The sequence below is a fragment of the Haemaphysalis longicornis genome, unplaced genomic scaffold (assembly GCF_048455015.1).
Source record: "Haemaphysalis longicornis isolate Haplotype H1 unplaced genomic scaffold, Haemaphysalis longicornis Haplotype H1 scaffold_2, whole genome shotgun sequence".
In the NCBI taxonomy this organism is placed as follows: domain Eukaryota; kingdom Metazoa; phylum Arthropoda; class Arachnida; order Ixodida; family Ixodidae; genus Haemaphysalis; species Haemaphysalis longicornis.
The window spans coordinates 229149606-229172247 of NW_027526295.1; the positions used below are offsets into that span (position 1 = coordinate 229149606).

The window sequence follows — 22642 nt, forward strand, 5'->3', positions numbered from 1 at the left end:
CGCCTTTGTCTTTATCCCTACTCTCGACCTTTGTTTACCTCAACTTTAGCCCTTACTCCCGGGTTTCGGCACCATTATGTTATCTGTTTCTCAAAAAACTGAATTACATAAAAACAATGAGGTCGACACGAGAGTAGGGGGTTAAATATAATGGAAAAACTGTATTACTTTCACTCGTACAGAAACAGCACGTCTTCTTTCGGCGAAGTCACAATGCAGAGTCCCCGCAAAACTTCTCTTCACGGGTGAGGGGGAAGCTCTCTCTCTCGGGCTGGGTCGGGCCCCGCCGGCGCTCCGTGGTGCGTCTCGGGTTTCGGCATTCCCGGGGAGCCTCGCTGTCTGTTCTTCTTTTAGATGCAGAGCATCTGATTCACTCGCCTTGTCCCTCCGGCGTCGTCGTCGTTGTTGTCGGCGTTGTCCACCCCTCTGCCATTCTCCTCGCCGCGCGAGCTGCGCTCTCCGCCGCTCACCCCCTCTCCTCTCCGATAACGAACACTCTCTCACGAGGGGCATTGGATCGGATTGGATTTGATTTGATTGGATTGGATTGGATTGGCTTGGCTTGGATTCGGTTGGATTGGATTTGGATTGGATTGGATTAAAGTGGATTGTGTTGGATTGTGTTGCGTCATAGCCGCGGCACGTTGCGTCATAGCCGCGGCAGACGCGCTGGGGCCGGCGCATGTGCAGTACTCTCTCTTCCGCGGTTTCCTCTCCTTCGGGCGCGCTGCGCATATAACCGGTGTGCCGTTCTCCGGCGAAGCAACATCCACGCTTGGCTCAAACACCTAGAGTCCATGCCGCTTTACAAGTACGCCAACGTCGTCATCGACTGGGACCGGCTTACGCACTCCCCTCAACGTTATGCGCGCTATAAAACGCGGTCCCTTCGCCGCTCCGCCTATGCGTCGCATCTACACAGGGGTTCCCGCGAGGGGAGGTGGGAGTTTTTTCCGTTGCTGTTGGCCGGGTGATTTCTTACAACGCGTCCCGAATGCGTGATTTCAGCCGCTTAGAACTTCGTAGAAAAAAATTGACGCAACATTTTTTTCAGTAGTATTATTGAACCTCTTGAGGAGTCTCTTTTCGCCGATTTTTAAAGGTACCGAGACCGGAAATTTGTTATTTTGATTTTTGAAGTTACGCATTTTTTGAAAAAGCACAGCAGATCTATATTTATATTTTTTTAAACAAGCGATATTTTAGAGGTATGTTTGCACATATCTTTTCGACATTACGTCTCACTGACAAGTTGTTCACAATTACAGATACGGAGATAGATGGGTCACAGTTAGCGAAAATACGGCGTCTGGCACGATTTCACAATTTCTTTCTGATTTTTTGGGGCTTGTGTGCAATTTCAGTGTAGTTATTTTAAAGAAAATTTTAGTCAGAACGATAAATCTCTGCCATGCGTAAAGCCTCAAATTTGAAAAAAAAACTGCAGCCGCCGAAAATTGCGTATCATCCGCGCCACCTTTGCAAATTTTTTTCTCGCAAAGTACGCATGCTAGGGAAAACGAATTGTAGTTTGAAAGGAGCCATGAGGACAAAGTACACGTTTGTTTTATTCGAAAGATTTGGTGTTTTATATTGCCCACAGCGCTTTTCCGGCTGCAAACGATAGTTTGTTCACTAAGAAATTAATCAATTTATGTTCAAATTTTTAATCTCCCGCCAAATCCTGCGTTTCGTGAGGTCGTCTACGATGACGTCAAAAAAGCAGGCCTTGGAGTGAACGCGAACGCGGAACAAGGCATCCAGCGAACTACAGTGCCTTGTTTACCGTCAGTCCTCTCAGATGGCGCTACCATACCGCACCTGACGTTTGCGCCTGGCTTGTTTTCGTTACGGTAGAAAATACTCGTGTTGTGAAACATGGGGTACACTCGGCAAACAGGGTCGCGTAAGACAATGTCACGCTAATTTTCCTTTGTCGTGTCAGAGAACTCAAAAGCGCCATACTGCTGTGCAGCTATGACAAGCCAAGTGGGCGCAGTACCAACAACAGCATGCTCTGGTACTTCAATGTTTACGTGTACTTTCGTAGCTTCCACGCTTACCCCACCATTCTTACTTCTATAAAATGAATATATGCTTTACATTTAAGCGAAAATATCTCGCGAAGGAAGATTATAAGCCCTGCATAACTTGCATTTGTTTTTTCCTTCTCCGCCAATCGCAGAGCTGTCTGGTATGACATCATAGGTTCTGTTGCGGGAAATGAGCAAGTGAGTCGCATAGCCATTGCTGTTTTTCCTAATTGTGAAGCCTATTTGAGCGAAGTTTATGTTAATAGTGGTCTCAGTATTATTCTAACAAGGCAAACTTTCGAATGAACGAAAGTCGTGTTTTGTCTTCATGGCTCCTTTAGGCTATTTTCGTGCTTGCGAATAACTCATAAAATAAGGCAAAACATAAAAATTACGTGTGGACGCATACTCGTTCCTCGTGGAATCACCCACCATGTGAGTTTCGGAGGGATGACAAATGTATTTTTCGTGCGGGTGTAAATTGCTGATTGTGCCGAATCAAGAGCCATTTTTGGCACACTTGTGTTTTGCTTCGCAGCAAATTCTTGGTACAATGCAAATTTGTTTTTAAATGGTCAATGCGGTTTTTACGTCATCCTGGATTGCAACATCATCCTGGATTATTAGTGCGCCCTAGACATGGTCCGAAATCTCGTACACGGGAAAAAAGTCTTCTTTCCAGCTTCCTACATGAACCCTGGTGTTATGAAATAGAATAGAGATAGGGAATTCGTGCTCCCGATCTGTACTTCATCACTGCGATGTGTTCATTTTTCGATAGCTGTGAAATGGATGATGGTTTTACTGAAAACGTACATTATTCTTCATGTATATTTTTTTTGTCAGCTGCTTTGTTTTTTGACGATGCTGAAGTTGGAGGGGAGCTTACTCCCGTACACACTTCGCGTGCACACGCATATTTCTGGAACAGGCTGAGTGAACATCTTCCCAAGGCAGCAACGGACATTGCATTTGACTCAACGTACAGCCCATAAAAATCCACAAGTAGCGAAGTCATGAGCAGAGAATTTGTTTGTCGACGTTGGGGGAGAAAAATGAGTCATTTTCTCTAGCGCATGATATCCTGTCGCTTATGTTGTTGTTGCTAGAATGCAGTAGGAATTTAACAAGAATTTAGACGCCCAAAGGAGTTTGCATGCTTCAAAAGTCAAGAGAAATCCCCTTAAACTTGCAATTTTGTGGTTCGAACGCTTTAGCTTGTGACAGCATGTCGGGCAGTGTGAAATGATTAACAAAATGTACGCACGAAACTTGACACGGCTGTGCGGAATCAAACCCGTGACGCCGTGACGGGAATGTTTCTTCGAACAAACCGATTTCCTTCGCTTTACTTCTTATTGTCAGCGAAACAACCGGCTCTTTGGTTCTTATACTTGTGATTTATAATTTTGTTTGAGCTGCTTATTTCGCGCAATCGCCGCGAAAGTTAGTTAATAGTAAACAAACCGTAAACGTAGCAGCACACCTTCAACGGCGTTCTCTGCTATGTAGGTTAAGGAATTATTTGTATCCTGTCAAAGCGCATGATTACACGGTTGCCGAAAAATTATGCAAGCTAGCGCAAGCGCCACTTTGCACGAGTAATGTAATGCTCGCAGAAACACTGGTTTGGCTTCCTGGTTCCTGGTCAGTGTCGAATGCAATCTCCATGCAACTGCTTTGAGAAGTGCAGAGAGTTCCTCGTTTTGCTGATAACTGCGCACAGATTGTGCACGCGTCCGTACAGAATAAAAGCAAGAAAAACACTAGTTTAGCATTGTCCGTCTAAGTGCTTAAAATTCCAAATCCGTCCCTCGCTCCCGTCATGTGTGCACTCTTCGCCATTCAATGTGGCAGCCGCCAGCTCGTTTCGTGATTCTGGCGGAAACTCGGTGCGCCGGCGGCGTATGCATGGTTGCCGTTAACTGGGCCATTGCTCTGTCCGACGGGACAATTAAAAAAAACTCGCGTTCACGTACGTGATAGAATACGTGATAAGCTTTCCATGTCGTTATAAGTGTAGTCACGAATGTAGTTCGGCCCATTGCCGTGCGGCCGGGAGGTTCCAATAGAAAGGCTAGCCTGTTGAGCGTGCCACGAAACTTCCCTAACGCTCTTTAGGCCTTAATATAATGAGTTTCAACGGAACTCACGGACTCGTAGAAAGAGAAAAATCGTAGAGCTGGTTAATTGCTTGCAACCTACAAAGGGAATTCATTAATTGAAGTAGTAACTTTTTGTTATGATTGTAAGGCCCAGGGTCTCGTCAAGCTGCTTTTCCAACAATGTTGCCCGGGGTGGTTTTTCTATCGAAGAAATAAAGTTTGCTTTAAGTTTACATTGACTTAAAAATACAAATATACTAACTTGCACAACCTACTCTGTCTTCATGGAACACGTGTTACGTTGCCATGGTTGCTCAGGGTGAGGCGGAAAAGGTAACCTCTGCTGGAGTTTTGCCTGAACCCGTACTTGTTCGCAGACCTCATTTCCGCCGTCTCGTGGTCACTGATGAGGACCGTTTGATTATATGCGTAAGAAAAAAATGAAAAAGAGCGCAAAGGACGAGAGCAAAAAAAACACAGTATACTGCACGAGCGCTCGACCACTCTACTGTGTTTCTCTGTCCTCGTCCATTGCGCTCTTTGTAATTTTTTTTTGAAGCCATGAACCAACTCGCCGAACAAAGCATTCTATACGTGTAAGGTTTTACTTCACATGCACTTACCACCCCGACTCCCTCTGCTTTGAAAACGTTTTTGTAGCAAGACCTTTTTCGGGGAGGAAGGCATTGATAGAAGCCGCTGGATTTTTTTTGCCAGAAGCACACTCGGGTAGTTACTACGTCTTCAACAGCCGGCGACAACATGAAAATGCGTTGTCCTTCTTCATCGTATGATTTGTAGACAGCGCTCTTAACTGTCCTTAGTTGAAAGATCATCATCATCACCAGCCTATCTACGCCCACTGCAGGACAAAGGCGTCTCCGATTAAGCTCCAAATATCCCGGTCCTGTGCTAACTGCGACCAATTTATACCCGCAAAATTCGTGATCTCATCTGAACATCTAACTTTCTGCCGCCCCCTGCCACGCTTGCCTTCTCTAGGGTACACACTGTTACACTTAACGACCAGCGGTTACCTTGCCTTCGCATTGCATGCCCTGCCTACGTCCATTTCTTCTTCTTAATTTCTAAAAATATGTCCTTAACACGCGTTTGTTCCCTGACCCACTCCGCTCTCTTCTTGTACCTTAAGGTTACACCTATCACATTCCGTTCCATTGTGATCAGAGTCTTCCTCAATTTAAGTTGAACCCTCTTAGTGAGCCTCCAAGTTTCTGCCCCGTAGGTGAGTACCGGTAAGATGTAGCTGTCATACACTTTCTTCTTAAGGGACAATGGTAGGTTGCCATTCATTATCTGAGAATCCCTGCCGAATGCTCCTCCCCATTCTTATCCTTCTAATTATCTCTGCATCATGGTTGCAATCTCGGATCACAATTTGGCCTAAGTAGATATATTAGCTTACCACTTTCATTGCCTCGCCACCTATCCCAAACCGCTCTCCTCTCACAAGGCTTTCGAGCATTAATTTAGTGCTTTGCAATTGGTCCCTCGAGTTACTTAGCAAGGCAACGTCATCAGCAAATCTAAGGTTACTGAATTATTCTTCATTAACCCTTACTCCCACCTGTTCCCAATCCAATGTTCTGAATACTTCTTGTAAACATGCTGTGAATAACATTGGAGAGATTGTGCCTCCCAGTCTGAAGCCCTTCCTTATAGGTATTATGCTGCTGTCCTTACGGAGGATGATGGTAGCTGTGGACCAATTGTAAATATCCTCTAGTATTCTTACGTAATGCTCGTGTACACCCTGGTTCCGTAATGCTTGAATGACTGCCGAGGTTCCGACCGAGTCAAATGCTATCTCATAATCTATGAAGGCTATATATAGGGTTTGAGTATATTCCACGCCCTTCTTTATTACCTGATTGATCGTTTAATCTTTCAATTCCTGTGTATACTGGTTAATTATTGTAGACCAGGAACGTTTGAGGTTCCCCTCTCCCCTTGTCCAACATCTTTTCGTGCATAGATGTCCGCTACCTGGAACTCTGCCATTGTTTCCTCGTTCGCCGGACGAAGACAGCGCCTTTGCTGACGCCAGTCGCACGCTATCGTATACTGGTTTCCAACGTTATCGCGCATGTCAGGAGCCAAATATATTAGCGCTGGAGCCTTTCTGCCGGTTGCAAACTTTACTGCATTTAGCCCTAAAGAGTTAATCGGATCTTCGCCACACCAGCACCACCAGCGCAGCTTTTGTGGTTGAGGGGTCAAAGAAAGAAGGGAATGGTATGGAAGTGATTTAATTAACAAAATCAAATATATAAAAAAAAACATATACAAGAGAGACAGAGAGAGAGAGAGAGAGAGAGAGAGAGAGAGAGAGAGAGAGAGAGAGAGAGAGAGAGAGAGAGAGAGAGAGAGAGAGAGAGAGAGAGAGAGAGAGAGAGAGAGAGAGAGAGAGAGAGAGAGAGAGAGAGACGTTTCATTCTTGGTCCAGTAAGGACGGGTGAGCCGCGGAAGGGCAGCTCATGGAAAGGTGAGTACGTACTGGCCTGGCAATTATTGTTTTCAGCTTCCGCACTCGTCAGCGGTCATTCTGCCCGTAAATATGTATGTTCTTTCATTTCAGACCACCCATAAAATTAATCTGCTGTTTGTTCTCTCATGATCGTAACGACGCAGTAAAACTTTAGTCTTGTCCAGGTGTGTGTCAGCGATTTTCATTGCTTCCGAGCTATGGGATCAAATTAAGGGTGCCAGCCATTGTGTTTTTAAGCGTTCCAACTGCAGGCGGGCCATCAACAGCAATTAAGCATGCCAGAGACAGGCACGCTTTCCCAATTGCTATTTCCTAACTGCTATTAAGCCTAACAATTAATTTACTATTCAAAAAGGTTGCTAGGTGACTTAAAATAATGTTGCGTTTATAATAATTAAAGAAATGCAGGTCACTGCTCAACAGGTAATCAACAACCTTCGTGTGGTCAATCGTTCTTCTAATTCTTGGGGCATTTTAGAATTATTGTAGCTGCCGATTGGTTTCGGGGTGCACTAAATCGAAGAAGCCTAGCGAATGCATAGAAGGGAGGAATAGGGGGATTTAAATGCACCATTTGGTTGTGTACTCCCAGCTAGAACGTCGGTGATTTTGCAAGCAATAAATTCAGTTCAGGCTGCAGTAACCAACAAAATACTTCATTTATTCCTTATGTATCGGCCAAGGTGTCTCAAAAAACACATCTGTAATAAATCATCCTGAACAGTAGCTTTGCGCTACAAATTATGAAAACTGAAGAGTACGAAAAGCTCTACCGTATCACAAAATTTAATTTACCAAGTATCGGACTGCGACGCAAATGCGATCTCACAGTTCGCGTTTCATCAATTAATATCAACATAAGCAGTTCGATGTAAACTCTTGCTACTGGTTGCGAAATTCACTAGGGTTACCCACGCGGTGTTCACGTGCAAAGTTATCACAAAACACAGCTGGCGCCACATGCCATCCCGTCACTACGACTGCGCTGCGTGATCCACCCTGCCTGCATCCCACACACAACAGTCGCAGCAGAAGACAGACCGCAGGATAGCGTTGATTTTGCGGATGTCGAAGGCACTGCACTTTCTGTCCGGCGTGAGCACGTCGGTAGGTTGTGCGGCCGCCGGTTGTGGCGCCACCACTCGACTGTTCTGACCACCACTGCACAAAGCTGGGAGCCTATCCTGGAAGGAACTCTGCGGGCTTCCCGTCGTGACAAAACAGGGATTATCGTATGCGCGCGGCCGCAAGTTGCCTTTGGTGCTGTCGGGACAAGTCCTCGGTATTGTCACTGTCTCATTCACAGAGGCGCTAATCGTGGCGACGCTGATGCGCGACCCTTCAGGGCTGACTGGCTGCGAGTAGGTCTTCTGGTATCCGGACGAGGAAGCTCCTTCGCCGACGCCCTCGCGGCTTCCGAGCAGCAGTCCTCTCCTGTTGAAGCATTCGTCCCTTCCGGAGGACCACGACGCTCGTTGGCACGTGGAAGGGGATTGAGATGACGAGCGGGACAAGTGCGACCTAGATGAAAGTATCACGTCCAATGTGCAGTTGCTCTCTTGCCGTGGGAGGGCGCGAATGTTGTCTTGCGCTTCTTGAAAGATGTCCAGGAAGCGTATCTCTGAGCTCGCACTGCGGGTGGTACTGAGAAGATAGTAGAGGTAGGTTCTGTACCGCTCGTCGTCGTCATCATCGTCGATGCTGCGGCCAGAGGGGCTGGTGCCGACGTAGAAGCGCACGCCAGGGCTTGATGTTTCGGGTGTAGGGGAAGGGTCCACAACTTCAGGGCAGCTGGCCCAGCGGTTAGGATTCCACGTGTCAGCTATGAAAGAGAGGACGGATGTACCATCTTAACCACTGCAACTTTACGAGTAGTCTGCAAGCATTTCACTGTGCCCCCATGGGACGGACATGTTCTGTGTAAAAATTAACACCGAGGATCATTGTACGGTGCACCTGTAGCTGCCCAAACACTATGTACGAACCCAGGGTAAACTAACCGCAGTTTGAAACTCTGCAACATTGATATGAATCCCATGTATCTGCACGACTCGGTACACTTGCAACCACTCGATACCATTTCATTTGCCGCATTCTTCACCAACCATATGCAGGCGCATGTGTCTATGGCAGCAGGTGCGGTTGCCATAAAGCAGGTGGACTGCCTGCTACTCTACCGTTTGCGCATAGTGCGCGCAAGACAGGCCGTGTTTATCGGTTCGTTTCTGGTGCGTAAATTGCCGATTTTAACCCGTCTTTGTTTAGATGTAAGCAGAAGGGCACAGTTTGTGAAAATCAAGTCTACGGCTCAGTGCATCGTCGGCTCTTCCACCCACGTGCACTACAGCCGCCAGTCACGGTCCTCTAGCTTTTCATGCCGTGAATAACAAACCCATAAGTTCGAACTCGTTGTCACAAAAAAAGTTGTTAACTCTTCTAAACTTGTCAAGACGTATATACAAAACTTCATATGAATGTCAGGCTATAAATCTTATACATCAGGCTTCGTTACGGGCACTCCCTGTTCATTGATAGTGATGCGCGTGTTGTTTTTCTCAGCAAGCGGCATTGTTTCTTCAGTCTAAACAATTCCTCCTTACGCACGACATGCCAACTATACCTAACTGCTGCCTAAATAGAAAACAGAACGAATAAGCCCCCGTATAAAAGTTCGACCATTGGATAACGCAACGTATTGGGCAACGTATTCTCATCAATCGTAGATTACGTCGTACATCTGATGATGGTGCATCGATAATGAATCGTCCATATATCTTCTCCGTACCTTTATTTGGAGCAGACTACAAATCCGCTTCTCATTGTTGCAGGTTCGCAGGTACCCGATGACGTACACATAGAAACCTTTCATCAAGTATGTTGGTATTGCTTCCATCTTTGAAACCGCATTGTTCTACACGGAACAATAGATGTTTAAACGAAAAATACAATCGCTTTCTACGGGTACTTTTAATTAAAGCTCCACGGCGTAGTCCAGATTACCTGCCACTCACATTCAACTTGCGGCCGCCGAAATCGCTTCAGCCTTTTGTAGAACTCGGGGGCGTTCCTGCGGAGACAGGAAAACAGTGCAGAGTGGATAATCAATTTGGAGAAAAAAAATTGAGCTTTCATTGTTTTTTCTACGCAGAAACCTAGTACTAAATAGGCATATGCAAATTAGAACGAGCCCTACACTCTGTAAATTAGGAGCGATATGTAACATATTAAGGGACTGTGCAGTTGACGTTTCATGAACCGAAAAACGTTTACTTGTCATGTAATACCAACAGATTATACAGGGTGTCCCAGCTACCACGTACCAAGATTTTTTAAAAGAGCAATGGCGTCACTCCAAGAAAACCTACTGCATAATGTTTTAGGGCAGATAAGTATCGGGAAGTAATTTCCCGTTAATGAGATATTATTGATTATTTTCAATTAATTACCTAGCTCAGAAGTACTGTATTAATCATTAAAGGGTCAATGAGGCACTTGTAGGTACCCATGACAGGCATCTACCTGCGGTATTTTTAGTGACGAACTAATTGCGTACGCATTTATTTAGACTGATAAATAAACGCCGCCAAATATGAAAATACCACGTGACGGCACTCTTGTCCGCATCGTAAAGCAATGCCCTCGAACGGGCTCCCTCTGAGTTAGTCAGAATTTTAAAAAAAGATAGAGGAAGTCGCGACCGGGTTTGTGCCTTATCTGCCACAAGTGCCCCCCGAAAGTTGCTGCTGCTGCTCGTTCCATGCATGCGTTGTCAAGGCGATGCGCTGTTTCTTTGGACGTCTGACAAGCAAAGCAGTGGCTTTCAATCAGACTATTTGAGTGCGCTCGTTTATGAAGCAAGTGAGAGTGCCGTCCCGTGGTATTTTTGACATCTCGCGGGCTTTCTTTATCAACAAAAATAAATAAGTACGCAATTAGTTTGTCGCTGAAAATACCGCAGTTATATACCTGTGATGTGTACCTACAAGTGCCTAATGGACAGTTTAATTATTAGGACAGTACTTCTCGAGTTTGGATAATTATTTACGAATAATTAAATAGACCTCATTAACGAAAAAATTACTGGCCGATGCTTCACTGCACTGGAAACATTATCCAGTAGGTTTTTTTGGAGAAGCGCCATTGCTCTCTTTTTGGAACACCTGGAACACCCTGCATATAGTAGAATCCCGTTGATACGTTCTCGGTTCATGCGATTTCTAGGTTACTACGCTCTCAATTGTGAACCCTACAAAATTTCCACAGTACGTTTCTTACCGGATAGTACGTTTTCCCGGATTGTACGTTTCTCCCTAGCGTTCTTTTAAACGTTTCAACGAGGTTCTATTGTCTACGGCATGTTTCGTGTAAGTTGGATAAAAGGTAAAAATTCCGCTTTTCTGATGGAGGCGAAAATCAAAAACGTCCGTGTGCACGAGATTTCGGCGCACGTTAAAGATCCCCAGGTGGTCAAAATTAATCCGGAGCCCCCCACTACGGCGCGCCTCATCGCCTGCGTTGCGTCGGCGCGTTAAACCCCACAATCAATCAATAAAACATACAAATTAAGAGCATGCATTGCATCAACACACGCCAACCTAATAAACAGTCTTTCAGGTGGTGTGAACCACGGGTGTCAACTATCTCACACTACATTTGGTGTTCTATCTTTACCTCTCCTATCAAAAATTCTATCGCATTAAATTCTCAATGAAATAAATACCGAGATGCCTCAATTATACTAAGCTCCAAAGTTGATGCAGGAACTTGAAGCTCCCGAAAGAAGTATTAAAAAATGCAAATGCACCCGCTAACAATGGTGATGTGCAGTGCGAGAGTGAGCTGTCAATCGCGAGGCCCTTGAAGAACCGTTTGAATTTGGCACGTTTTTGTAAAGCGCTCCAAGATGTTCTACTCTAAGTGAGTATTCAACGTAGCTGCGGTAGCGAGTGTTTCTTTTGATGTTCTGCAACGTTTTAATTGAGCATTCGTTTCACTCGGTCTGCGTTCATTATGTTAATTACTTGCCTTTCTTTTAAGTAACATTCAAAGATAACACCTACTGGTATCCACGCCGCCTTGAATTTACTTTTTCGGTGGAAAATTTTATCCTTCGAATTTAATCTTTTTCCAAGCAACATTTAGGAGTAACGGCCTAATGTTGCATGCCGCCTCAAAGGATTATTAGTTGCTTTTCTGTGGCAAACTCTATATTTCTCAATTCATTCATTGGTGAGAATCATGATAAACCGCCTATATGTTTTGTTTTTTATTTCTTGGGTATATTCGTGGTCTGAGAAAACTTAAAATGACTTTAGGGTCTCAAAAATCGAAACATGGGCACTTACGGCTGCGAAGAAAGTCGTAGAATTACATATAGAAGCCAAATTCTGAATTTAAAAATACGTTAAATACGTGTGAAAAAACAGGGCGTATGAAAATATACTACAAAAACATACCTTATAGCTCGTTTCGACGGTTCTGCACCATAGCTAACGAGTGAATGAAGCGTTGATAAAATTTTAGCAAACAACAGAATTGTTTTAGCCATTGAAATTAAATTGATATACACAGACGGGCACAGTTCTCTCAACCTCCCTAAAATTAAATGCCAGTAAACTGATATGCTAAAATCCGGTTCCGTTGCTTCATTATCTGCGGCCTGTTGGTAATTTTTCTTCTTATAGGTGCAAGTAAACAATTACTATCCGTCATACCACCAAAAACATAAACAAATAAGGATGGACAGAGCATCGTTTACAAGAAGAAAAGCAACAATAGGACATGCAATCGCCATTTAGTTGCCGTTGTGTAAAATGGTTTTTACTCCAAATAGCAACAAATGTTTTGTAGAAATACAGTGACCTATTCTTATCTCAAAATCAGTGTATGGACCTCATAAACAAGAACAGAGACTAAAATTAGGTGACGATTAGGCGCATCGAAAATATCCCATAAAAAGGAAGCAAGCTTAAGTATTTTATAGGTTCGCATTTACGGGAAATACTAATCCTGCCAGAGATGTAGATCAAGATTACCGTACCTTACTCCCGTTAAAGACAGAAAAGCCGGTCCACACTTTGATTATAGATGTGACTAATCTGACCCAATGTCGATCAATCTAAAAAAAGGCCCTAAGCACAAACGTTTTACGGTTCTCTGAGAATGGCAGAAATAAAATTGCAAAGATCCCAATTTTTTTGCAAAATTTCAAAGATCCCAGTTTTTTTAGAAAACGCTCACGTGTCATTATCTACGATTTAACCCCGGAAAATTGCGAATGTTACTAATCAGTACACACGCACGATTGAAGTGACCTACTTGCCCACTTTCAATGTAGCGTGTGCATGCTCTAGATGGAGAAAGAAGTCTTGCTCTTACCAGCTAAGATTAATGTTCTCTTTCGGTTCATCGATGGCTGAGATGACCTCGGACCTCTGCCGTTGAAACGTCGCCTTCTCAAAGGTAGGCGAGGCCAAGGAAACACGGCTGTCGAGATCTGCTTCTTTGGTAATACCTGCAGGGAACAAAAGAGGACTCGATTGAGCGCCTGCGTTGCGGAATGGGCGCGGCCAACTTGCGCGGGTCACGATTAAGCGCGCCTAAAGGGCGATCATCTCGACCATTGTGGTCGCCGCTCGTTCCGATCACGGGCCGGGAGGGGTACGTTGAAATCGTGTAGAAAGAAAAATGATTGAGACACAAGCGGCTCACTAAGATGTTCTGGTGACGTCGAAATGAATATCGTGAGCCTTCAGTTTTCAGTTGAAGGCGGTGCTTAGAGGTCTTTTCTATCGTCATGCCGGTTCTGTCTGAGTGACTGGATAAGTGTGTCTTCGTGCTGCGGGATCTGTTTTGGTTTGGGTATCCCCATACCTCCTTCTAATGCCATTTGTTAGTGAGTGACATATAATACCGATGTTTATCTCGAATACCATGGCTCAGCCTCATCTGCTAGGCTATTGAGGCTGAACGATCATTGCACAAATGATGCATGCGTAAAGTGATCGTTGACGAGCTTCATCATGGACGTGCCCAATATAAAATCGAAGCAGTGATTTAGCACTGTTTATTGACCGACGTGTCGCTTGCAAATATTTTGTCGTGGTTTAGGAAACAGTGAGTTAAAACACGACCACAAAGAAAATAAGCAGACAGGACGAGAGCTGACTATAAACTGTGATTTATTTAAACCCAAGAAACATTTATGCATAAAACATCCAATCTGCGCATGAGCTACAATAAGATTGTAGTGCATGCGCAGTTAAACGCAGGAGCGAGATTAAAATCGTCCTGTCTGGCTCTTTTCTGTGTGGTGCCTGTTTCCAAAACCATGTCGCAATACCAACTCGCCCAACTCTCCATCCTGCTGCAGAAAACTTTGTCAGCTAGAAATATCGTTGCAGCAATTATGTCTTGTCACGGTGACGCGAAGCCCAGCATTTACACTTTTTGTCACCTAGTGATTGCTCTAGCCTTGCAGATGTCAAGCTAGCTCATAATATGTGGAAGAAAATGTGAGCCTTGAATGTAACGTTATCGGTTTTGTGCCGCAGAAAAGGGCGTACGTCTCCCGAAAAAATCGCACCTGCGTACGCAAGTACGTGACTAATCGTCTCGCCCTCAGCTTTTTCCTGGTCCATGTGGTGGCGAAGTGGCTTAAGGCCAAAACTGTGAAAACCAGTGATGAGTACGCATCCACATCAGTATACTTATGTAGCGCCAGTGCCGCTACAATACACGTTGTTGAGGAGGACGAGGATTGTATTTTTTGTCGTACAGTGCAATGCTTGCGAAGTTTGAATTAAACACCTTCCCATGCGGACGTACGGCTTACACAACAATTTGTTCTGCTCGGTACGGCCTCCGTGGCTAAGCGCTGTATTGGTAAGTTCATCAATGGATCGATTAATCAGTGCCGTTCGTTGATCCAACTTCGTTACTAGTAGACAAGTTCTCCAAAGCTAAAACTTTATCATAGAACATCCTGCGTTTTGAGCAAATCTTTGCAAAGAGAAAGAAAGCATTTTTTTATTTCAATGTGGGTACTCCAAGACGATTGGTATAAAGATGTTTAAAGTGCATTACAGTATGCAGGATGTTGCCCGCGCAGAGCTGTGTTTTGCAATTTCCTTACTGTCAATGCGAGTGCGTTTCTCGACCAAGCGAATTGGCCATAAGTAGCCTCGACCATTGCTTTTCACGGTCGCGCCTGAGCCCCGAATCATTGGCAGACAATTGAGGAAATGGGACTACTGAGGATGTTGCTCTATCCCCTGCTTACGTATGCCGGGGCCTTCACTGCTGCTTCAGAAACCAATGGCAGTGTCAATGTCTATCCCTTAGCGAATTTCTCAACGTCCTTATCAGCCTAGGCCAAACAGCTCGATCAAACGGTATCATATTGACCAACTGGAACGTCCTCCTGACTTGGCGTTACCTCATAGCACTCCGACGAAAGCGAGATCAAGACAGCGTTTTATTGGTTGAGATGTCATGCAGATGACAGTGACGGCACACACGAAATTAGAATATTTGGCGTTTAATGCTGCCGCCCAATTCGTTGGTTGAAATAATGGTGGGAAACGAAACATGACTGAAGAGACAGATTGGTACCCTTGTTTCACTGGCTTTCTTAACGATCTTGAGATCTTTAACGACTCCAGTCAATGCTGGCTTTTTCTTCCAATGGGCTATTTTAGGACTTCGCGTAAATAAATTAGAAGGACACGCTGTGATCTGTCCTGAAGAGGGAAGGGGTGGTGATAATCTCCATCTTCTTGTGAAGGTGTGAAGGTCAATGGTGGGCAACTACTGCTTGCACCGTCATTTAGAATCAGATTCAATATGCGTGAGTTTGTGTGCGTGCCAATGAGCAGGCCCACCATCTGTCACGTACGTTATGTAACAACCAATTTCTTGGAATGAACAATTAACCACCAGTTTTCAAACGGCTTCCAAACATTTCAAACTTCATTGGTAGATTTCATGCCGTCACTGTAGAGAACGCAGAGACAGTAGTGTGTGAGTGTCTTTTAACAAAAGCTGAGCCAGATTCGAAATAACTATATGGTTGTGCTCAGCTTAGCCTGTGCCTACGCCATTAGCACTAAACACTCCCCCAGTACACATGAAAGTCGTTTTCCGCCTATGTACGAAAAACTGTGGAAGAATTTACTCAGCTTCAAAGGTGAATACACGTAAATTCACAGTGCGTGAGACGGATTCTGCCTCGCAGAATTTTATCTTACAATTGTGTTGGCCAGTTTTATGAGATTTAGTTGAATCTATCACAGGCTTGAGGTGTTTTTATGAATATCGCCATGGGATATGAAGAGTATAGCATGTGCAGACTAACACCCACAGACGAGGGCAGCAAAGTTGTCTGTTCGCCGGGTCTCGTAACTTGTTGCTGCCTCAAAGATAAACCTGCTCCTGCGCAGCCGTGTGTTTGCATACAGATAAAAGTGAAGATATAGGCACTTAAGAGTGCTGAAACCCTGTGCCTTCCCGCGAAGGAGAGGGCAAGTCCTGTCTCTTTAATTTTTGTATTGGTGATTCACCGAACACAGCTTCACATGGGCCATGTGGTGTGACGTAGCTTAGCCTACCCCCGGCAATTTTAACCTGTGCGGAAGTGCCTCGAAAACAGAAAACTTTGTTATTGGCCTTTATAACCTCAATCATGGCTTCATCTATGACAAAATGTGAACTGGTCACTGCGCCTGGTATATTCGCCGCTGCAACCGCCTTGCATACGTGTGGGCCCAATCCGTTGTGCCGGATATTAACATAAGAAAAGAAGGAAGTGATGACTTTTTAAGTACCTTTTTCATTACGTAAAAAATTTATTTATGGTCCGCGTAGCGGTAGTTCATAAGTGAGAAAAAAAGTTCATGGAGAGGTAATAAAAATTCTGTTATAGCGGTATTTCGCGTAAGTTTAGGCACCATACTCCCCGTGACAACACACGGATTTTAATTCTTACCGACATATTGTGGGGAATAAATTGACGCACGATTCCGTTCGTGACAAAGCAAACAAAAAAGCACCCGATTGTGGCTTAGTCTACGCATGCCAGGAACGACAACTGGGTTTCTCGTGCGCAGTGAGGGAGACGCCGGGAGGCGTATAGGCGTTTTCTAGTCAGCACAGCCAAGCGACGCATTGCGCCATCTAGGGGCATGTTTGAAGCTGTGCCCACGTGCAAGGGGCCCTCAATTTATTCGCTCAGAACTGCTTGGTCTTGCAGTGTAGTAGTTGCGCTCCTGTGAAAGAAACTTCCAAACACGGGTTCAAACCCCATTACCGCATTTTTTTTCCATTTCAAGGGTTTGTCATAATTGAATATTAACACCTGTTTTTTTTTATTTGTTTATTTTCAGACAGTGCCTAAGAGGGCACCGAGGCTAAAGGCAAAAAATGCCTGAAGGGGCCTCGGTGCCTTCCCACGATTCAATACATACATTCAGAACATAATGAATAGTTCAGCGTTGCGATTCTTTACATCAAAAGTAATCTCACAAAAATAATACAATAATAGGCAAATACAATGCATATACAGTACAGCTTCTACATGAACTTAATGAACTCAGAACTCAACTCAGAACTCAGAAATCAATAAAGAAACACGTAGTCAGAAGCAGCATTTTCATCATTGGAGATATAGCACACTCATCAAATCAAATTGGGACATACAACATAAGTATAGAAAGTGGCGGATATTGTAATTACTGCATAGTAGTCAGTTGGAGCGTGTGATCACATTATCCAGGAGAGGCCTGACTGGATGAGAAATGTTCTGGATTTCTTTTTAAAGCAAGGGAAGGATTGGTCAAAATTTACGTTCACATATAAGGTATTTAGCAGTTTATTGGTTTGATACTGCATTGTTTGTCGCCCATAGTTTGTTGGTATTGAGGGTAGCTTTCTTATTTGATGACGAATTGCGTATGCACTTACATTTCCAGTTGGCATTTTGTGAGTCTTATTGTTGCGTATCCATTGCATAAGTTCAAAAAAATAGACTTGGTCTGCTTTCAATAAAATGTGTTTCTTAAAAAGTGGCTCGGTTCTTAGATTGCGTCTGTCCCCTTTGTAATTCTCAAGTATACGCAGCATCTTCTTTTGCAGGATAACAAGGTTGTTATAATTATAGGCCGTAGTAGTGCCCCAAACCAACATTCCGTAACTTAATTTGGAATAAAAAAAGGAGTTATATAGCATCCGTTTAAGCCAGGTAGGTAGCAGGTTCTGTATTTTATAAATACACCCAATTACACAGGATAAATCAGATTTAAGCTTGTTAACGTGAACAATTCATGATAGGTCTGAAGAAAACTACACGCCTAAAAAATTTAACTGCGTAACCTGTGTAAGTGAAATACCTTCATATTTTACATCAATGTCCGTGAAGTTTTGTTTATTTACTGGTTTAAAAATAATATAGTTGGTTTTGGTTGTATTAAGGCTCAAGTGATTTTGCTGCAGCCAATACGATAATTTCAGAAGGTATTCGTTAGCTGTTTTTTCCAAGCATTCTTTTGCTTGTCCCGAGAAAAAAAACGTTATTGTCCCTAGAAAAAAAAAAAGCTGTTATTGTCGCAACATCATTAATATAAACGAGAAATAACAGTGCTCCCAAAATGGAGCCCTGTGGAACGCCGTATTGTATTTTCATTTTGATGGAGGTTTGATTGTCTATCTGAACATACTGGCACCGGTTTGTGATGTAATTTCTAAGCAAGGTTATAGCTATTTCTCGTACGCCTATTGCCTGAAGTTTTCTTAATAAAATCTTATGTTGTACAGCATCTTAGGCTTTTCGTAAATCAAGAATTCCGAGCGTGAGTAATTTATTTTCAATATTTTCGATTATTCTTTCCTTAATGTGCACAAGAGCTAGTTGAGTAGACTTATTTTTCTGGAAGCCGTACTGAGATTTGCTTATTATTTGATGATTTTCGATGAAGTGACTCAACCTATCATTAATAACCCTTTCAAATTTTTTTGACAAAATGGGAAGAACTGAAATAGGCTTATAATTATTAATCTCGGCTTCTCCGCCTCCTTTGTAAACGGGGATTACTTTGGCTATCTTTAATTCATCAGGGGAGTCGCCTGTCTCAAGCATCCTATTTATTATGTGTAATAATACTGGGCTAATGATATGGGAGGTATACTTTAATGGTGGGGATTTTATTCCATCATCTCCAGCGGCTGCATCATTATCAAGGCTGTCAATTATACTATCAATTTCAACAAATGTAGCCGGTGAAAGAAAAATGGAGTCTTGATGTTTATTGCATTCGAAAGGGTAATCGGTGCTTTGAATTTGTCCATTGTATTTCCCAACGCTCGTAAAGTGCCTATTCATTGTTTCAGAGAGTTCTTCCCCAGTGACATGCCCGGAATTTATATTTATTTCTTGCACATAGCCATGCTGTTGCTTCCTGTTCAGTAATGATTGATTGATTGTAGGGTTTAACGCGCCGACGCAGCGCAGGCGATGAGGCGCGCCGTAGTGGAGGGCTCCGGATTAATTTTGACCACCTGGGGATCTTTATCGTGCGCCGAAATCTCGTACACACGGGCGTTTTTGCTTATCGCCTCCATCAGAAAAGCGGCTGCCGCAGCCGGGAATCGAACCCGCGACCTCGTGCTCAGCAGCGCAACGTCTTAGCCACTGAGCCACCGCGGCGGGTTCAATAAGACGTTAACGCTATCCCACAATTTCTTATGGTCCCATTGTTCGTTAAAAAATTTGCTCTGATAGTAATCACTCTTCGCCTTTCGTAAATCAGAATTTACCTTATTCCGTACCTTTCTAAATTCAGAGAACAGTTCAGAATCACGCTCCTGAAGGAAATTATGGAACATCCTATCTTTTTCTTTGATTCTTATATACAGTTCCAATGTTACCCACGGCATCCTAATGTTTTTGTGTTGTGTTTTGCATTTTTTAAGAGGTAAAGCACAGTTATAACATTCCTAAAACGTCGTAAAAATTATTTGTATGCACGTTTCGGGAACTCCTCTGCATATACATAACTCCAATTTACTTGTTCTATGAGGTAAAGGAAATGTCTTAATGATTCCTCGTTTATACTTCGTACCGAAAACTTACCAGGTTTTTTTTTGAAGAATGATTTTGATTGTCAGGTACCCGAGGCAGAGAATTGGTAGGTGGTCGCTAATATCATTTAGCAGAAGACCTGCTGAAACATTCTCAATATCTATATTAGTTATGCAAATATCAAGACACGTGGAAGTGTTAGTGGTGATTCCAGTTGGTATGTTGATCCCGTTATTACAGGCACGTGCGTGGATAATATCTCTAAACTCCCTTGCAGAACGGCTTTCTAACATGACGTCAATGTTTATAACTGCAAGAATCATAAACAGTACATTCATAAGATGAAGAAAATAAAATGCGCTTTCAAGAAATGTACTAAATTCACACACATTGCCCGAGGGTGGCCTAAACAAGGCACCAACAACAACATTAGATGTTATAATAAACAGACTTTCCACGTTTTCATTGGTTTTCGTTACATCATCAATAACCCGGAATTCTAGATCAATTTTAAGATATATCATTACACCGCCACCTCTTTTATTTAATCTTTTTAGGGTTACACTCCTGTAGCTTTTGAGGTGGGACGTGAGGTGTGCATCTGTCAGCCAAGTAAGTCCCCATAAGGACGCTTGCATCAAACTCCGTAGTTAAAGAACTCAAGCACAATCCTAGATCATCCTGCTTATTCTTTATACTTCGCATTTTTAAATACAGTGCCCGGAAACTTCCTCTTTGGTCACGAAATTTTTCGTTGAAGGCCTCATGATCATAATAGCAACAACCAGTCTCTATAGTAGTCATTTCCAGGGGAGAACCCTGTTGGGGTATTTATTCTTGCTCAGTTTGTCATCTTTTCAACGTCGTTCACGCGTGCGATCCTGAAAGCACGTGAGTCCTCATTCTTTCTAGCAGAGACCTTCCCCCGAGCGGTCCAGACGAACATCCAGACGACAGTTTTTTTTTTCGGGTAACTGCTGCGCCGAGCAGTTTCTTGTTCGATGGGGTAAGGTGCTCATTCACGTATCCTGCCGTGCTGTTATCGCCATAGTCAAGGTCGGTCGTTGTGGTTTCCTGCTTCTTACATTTTTGAAGGAAGCTATCTCTCTTCAATCGCTGAACAAAGCGCACGATTATATTCTTTTGATACGGTCGAAAAGTCGGGACACGGTGGCATACGTCAATATCTGAGTCTGCTATCGGCTCGTGTACGTGGCTTCCAATTCTTTTAAGCACATCTATTACGTCACCATCGTTCGGCACTCTCTTTATTTCCAAGTGGTTAGCTCGCGAGTGTTGGTAGAGTTCGATTCTTACACTGAGCCTGCCGTTTTCTGCGCGAAGTTCTTCATTTTGCCGCGAGAGCGCTAGCATTTCTTTTCTAAGCTCTTTTATTTCAGTCCTAATTTAGTTTATACGATCACAGCTATCCCTACGATGTTTTACACTGACCTTTAGGGTTCGAAGGTCAGCCCTTAACTCTCGTTTGAGGTCTTCAAGGACCTTTTGCCTTTCCTTCATTTCCTTGCTCATCGCGCCAAAAATACCGCAGTTCCGAATACGCAAGCACAACCTGATCAACCCTTCATTACATCAGCTCATCAATACATCAAGATTAATGCTGGGTTCGGCAGCAATGCGCTGAAAATCGGCACAGTCACTACACAATGAGGACCCTCACCTGGAAAGAGCGCAGGAATCACGCATATAATCACGCATATAATCTATTTATGACATATTTATGAATTATAAATGGGATTTCGGCTATTTTCGTGGCATTTTGGTAAGTTTCAGCTACTGCTTCTTGTATATTTTTGTGGGTTTTTCTATTTAAGGTCAGTTTCGGCTATTTCTGTTGAATATTTTTCTACACCGTGGTTTTCAACCACTGCAGGCCCGTTTTGGCTGTTATTTATTTCAGCTCGGGTGGTTTTGTATGCTTTCGGTACTACGTGTATGCTGTGATACAACCGCCATAAGCAAGCACAGGTGACGGCTGGCTGTACTGACTAGGAAACGCATATACGCCGCTGGTAGTGGTAGCAGAAGTGTAAATACACGCGTGGTGAAGAACTCCTTGAACAGCAAGAGCCGAAGAAAAAGTAGGACGATCTTCTCAGCGCTGGGTCATTTTTCTTTTTGTTGCTGCGGTTCTTATCTCTTTTCCTTTGGTGAGTCTTATCTGGGCACTTAGAACCCTCATCCATGTCTTCTCGAAGGCTGCAAGTCTAAAAAATTGTACGAGCAACCTTTGCATCAACCTTCCGCATATGAAATAACCTCCGATAAGGGGCGTGCTGACGAGGCGACATAAAAACAAAATGTAGGCCATCGCGTGGATAAACTTGTACTGTTAAGAAGCGCTGCAAAGTCTCCATCGGAAAGGTTCAACACCGAATATTTGTGCTTTAGGGGTGCGCAACGGTTGTCGATACTGGAACGTAATCTTCGGTATTGTGTCGCACGTTGAGGAAAGTAGTACGGAGAAATTTTCTGAAGCTCAATCCAAAGGGAAGCAGATAAACTACGCACAACTTTTTTTCAGACTGATTGAGCATTGAGAAAGCGAAGAAAAACATTGCAGGGAGTGCCAAGGGGGATTTGTCAAATAAATGTTTAAGCGGTTCTGCTATACATCAAGTCCCTTAAACACGTCTTCACTACTGCGAACGTGTATTCCTGGTTGAATATTTTGATTCTGGCGCTATATTGGCAGACTGATGCCAAATTACGAAGCCCCTACGAGCTTGCAATAAATACCCCTAAAAGTCCCAATGTATCCCCACACAGAGCTATATAACAAAACAACTTTGAAGTTGGCTTTACGAATATACACACATGCTTTGCTGGGCAGACATTTTTATATGGGCAATATAGGTGGCTTTCTATAAAAACGGCAGTCCTGGCTCCTTTTATTAACAAC

The 22642-nt window shown here is 43.6% G+C and overlaps 1 protein-coding gene across 2 annotated transcripts in view; it reads right to left on the reverse strand.

The window, feature by feature from the left end:
• Positions 1-7287: 7287 nt before the first annotated feature.
• The window catches only part of LOC144170054 (uncharacterized), a 53582-nt gene continuing 38227 nt past the window's right edge, over positions 7288-22642 (reverse strand). For both annotated transcript variants that reach the window (XM_077699573.1, XM_077699572.1), the window contains exons 2-4: positions 13026-13161; positions 9659-9714; positions 7288-8469 (exon numbers count right to left, since the gene is read on the reverse strand). In XM_077699573.1, coding sequence (XP_077555699.1) covers positions 7622-8469; positions 9659-9714; positions 13026-13161 — 1040 coding nt within the window. In that variant the 3' untranslated portion in view covers positions 7288-7621. The remainder of the gene's footprint in view (positions 8470-9658; positions 9715-13025; positions 13162-22642) is intronic.